Below are 3202 nucleotides of genomic sequence, written 5' to 3' on the forward strand. Positions count from 1 at the left end.
TCTCTCTCTCTCTCTCTCTCTCTCTCTCTCTCTCTCTCTCTCTCTCTTTCTCTCTCTCTCTTTCTCTTTTTCCTTCCTTTCTCTCTCTCAAAAGGCAAATCTGTGTTTATACACATATATACATACATACACACATATAACATCCCCAGTCATGGCTACAAGCTCTTTGTGGTTTGGTCCATGTTGATATTCCATTGTTTATTAGTCATTTTTATCCCTGGGCATTGGTTTCCAAGTAGGATCTCCTGCTGTAGACTGAACATGGTCTCTCAACCTGGAGACTGTGCTACTTCTATGCTAGTAAGATTTCAAGAGGAAGAGCACCATTATTGAAGGCATAACAATGATGATGCCAATAATAATAGCAGCAAAAACTCGCCTATGTTGCTTTAAGATTTGCAAAAGGCTTTCTTACAATAACCCATTGAGATTGATAATGTAAGTATTATTGTTTCTATTTATTGATGGAGAAGCAGGCTTAGAAAAAGTAAATGATTTGTTTCTGGTCACATAGCTCAGGAAGCGTCCAAGTTGGAATTCAGACCCATATCTCTCCTGACTCCAGGTTCAATGTTCTTTCTACCACAGAAGGATAGGGAATTGGGGATGTGAGGAGTGAAAGAGAACAAGAATCGAGCAAGGACAACTGTCAGCTCAGGGCAGAAGACATTCAGGGTGTGATATGAGTTTAAAGTGAGAAGGAGGAGAGGGTGCTCCTTTGTTCAATCAATCAACCAACAAGTATTTATGGCACCTATGTACCAGGTACCACGCTAGGCACTGGGGATAAAGGTACCTAGCTGCTCGAACAATCTCTACTTTCAAGGCACTTGCAATCTAATGGCAGAGACAAGAAGTACATATGAAGTATATACAGCATAAAAACAAAACTAATAAATTCAAAGTAGATGAATACAGAGTAGTTTGGTAAGGGGTAGACCCTAACTGTTGAGGGTTTCAGGAAAGGCTTCATGGAGATGTCACTTGAGCTATATCTTCAAGGAAGAGAGGAAAGGGAGTTACAAACCAGAGATGATGTCAGTAACAAGGAAGTGGAGGAGGAAGAAAGAACTTGGCCACTTAGGTTTGCTACAAATGGAATTCTCACTTTTCTCTCCTCCCAACTCACCAGGTCATCTGCGGTCAAGATGACTCCCCTCCTGGCTCTGATGATCCTGAACATGATGATACTGAGGGACAACCTCGGTCCCGGGTGCCCCGGAAACGGGGACATCTTTCCCCTAAATCCCGTCAGATTACCAGTTCCACACTCCTAGGGCTGCTGGCCCCACCAGGAGAGTCTTGGGGGGATCCAGGACAGCCCCCTGCCCATACCCACCATAGCGCTGCATCTCCAGCCAAACTGAAAAAAATCTTTGGCTGGGGCGACTTCTATTCCAACATCAAGACAGTGGCATTGAATCTACTGGTCACAGGGAAGATCGTAGACCATGGCAATGGTACTTTCAGTGTACACTTTCAACATAATGCCACTGGTCAAGGGAACATCTCAGTCAGCCTAGTGCCCCCCAGCAAGGCTGTGGAGTTCCACCAAGAGCAGCAAATCTTCATCGAAGCCAAAGCATCCAAGAGTTTCAACTGCCGGGTAGAGTGGGAGAAGGTGGATCGGGGCCGGCGGACCTCACTCTGCACTCATGACCCTGCCAAAATTTGCTCCCGAGACCATACACAGAGTTCAGCTACCTGGAACTGCTCCAAGCCCTTCAAGGTCATCTGTATCTATATTGCCTTCTACAGCACAGACTATCGGCTGGTCCAGAAGGTGTGCCCAGACTACAACTACCATAGTGATGCCCCCTACTATCCTTCTGGGTGATTCTCTGGGGAGGGTAGAGGGGAGGGCCTTCAGAGACCCTCCCCCCCTCCACCAGGGGTTGTAGGGGATTTTATCACCAGAGGAAGAGGAGACCTGGGGGCATGGGGTTGGAAAGAGACTGGATTCCCAGGCAGGAAGGTATAGTGGAGAGAGAATTGTGGGATATGATCGGAGTAAAATCAAGGAAGAAGGAAAAGGAAGAAAGCCTTGGAGTGGGAGCTATTGAATAACCTTAAACATGTGAAATAAAGAAGGAATGGGTTCTAGGTAACAGCCTCACAAGAGACTATGAGTTGTGGGTAGATACTGAGTTCCAGAGGTCTGGGGCAAGTGGATTAGAGGAGCCTCTGGTCAAAATCTAGAGTCAAGTATCTTAAGGCATTATGTTATGTAGAGGCACCTAGAACCTTAGTTCCTTGGCCACTGTACTTAAAAAGAGACAGCCATGAGATGGTGGCTATCTTCAGAAAAAGTACAAAGTTGGAAGGGCTCAGGATAGTTTGCAGTCAAGAGAAGGGCATTCCCAATAACCTGAGTGGAAATACTAAAGATGAATTTGGGTTAGAGCAAACAATCATCTTTGTGCTTGAGAATTGCCAGCACCCAGTCCTTGAAGATCAGTAGTGTGAAGTGGGAGGGATAACCATCAATCATTGAGGTCTAGGTTAATGGAGCACCCTCCCCCTTCCCCCCAAGTCACATCTCATATCCTCAAGAGCTACTCTTCCCTGCTAACAAAGATCTCCAGGGTGATCCTACCATCTACTCAGAGACAATGTAGGAAGGCATACTCCCTGATGGGGTGTGGGGGGGGGGGGCAGGGAGAGGAGAGTCTTCTAACCCCAGCAAATGGTTCACTGGTCACAGATGGAAGGACATTCAGATATGTACTATTGATGATCTCTCCTTCCTCTGCCCTCAATGCCTCCTGAGTCTCTTCCTCCTGTATTGGGTACATATCCCAAAGGGAGTACACTTGGGAGGGAAGACAGAACACCTGAGTCCCCTCTGCAATCTTTGCTTCCTCCACCCCAGTTGGCTCTCAGGGGTTGGTTGCCAGTTATTTGGGAAGAAGCAAGGCTGAATGAGACCGAGGGCACTGGGTCTCTGTTTCAGATGTTCTGTGGTGTCTGTATTGTGGGGGGTTATGGTGGGCTGGAAGGGAGGGCAAGGGGGATGTCTTGTAAAATTATCTTGAATGTGGACTTCTGTTTGCAGACTCGTGTTTTTGGAACAGAGAATAAAGCATTCCCAGGACTTGGGAATCTTAGTTGTCTAAATGGGAGAAATGACATTTGCTTTACCCAAACTCCATCCTCACATTCTTTTCTTATCACTAATTGGTCCATCTCAGCATTTCTAGAC

At 46.3% G+C, this 3202-nt stretch overlaps 1 protein-coding gene across 1 annotated transcript in view; it reads left to right on the plus strand.

Moving 5' to 3' along the window:
* The window catches only part of NXPH3 (neurexophilin 3), a 19532-nt gene extending 17396 nt beyond the window's left edge, over positions 1–2136 (plus strand). Inside the window, exon 2 of the mRNA XM_044675117.1 lies at positions 1133–2136. Coding sequence (XP_044531052.1) covers positions 1133–1837 — 705 coding nt within the window. The 3' untranslated portion in view covers positions 1838–2136. The remainder of the gene's footprint in view (positions 1–1132) is intronic.
* Positions 2137–3202: the final 1066 nt, after the last annotated feature.

Source organism: Gracilinanus agilis, chromosome 4 (genome assembly GCF_016433145.1).
Source record: "Gracilinanus agilis isolate LMUSP501 chromosome 4, AgileGrace, whole genome shotgun sequence".
Classification (NCBI taxonomy): Eukaryota; Metazoa; Chordata; class Mammalia; order Didelphimorphia; family Didelphidae; genus Gracilinanus; species Gracilinanus agilis.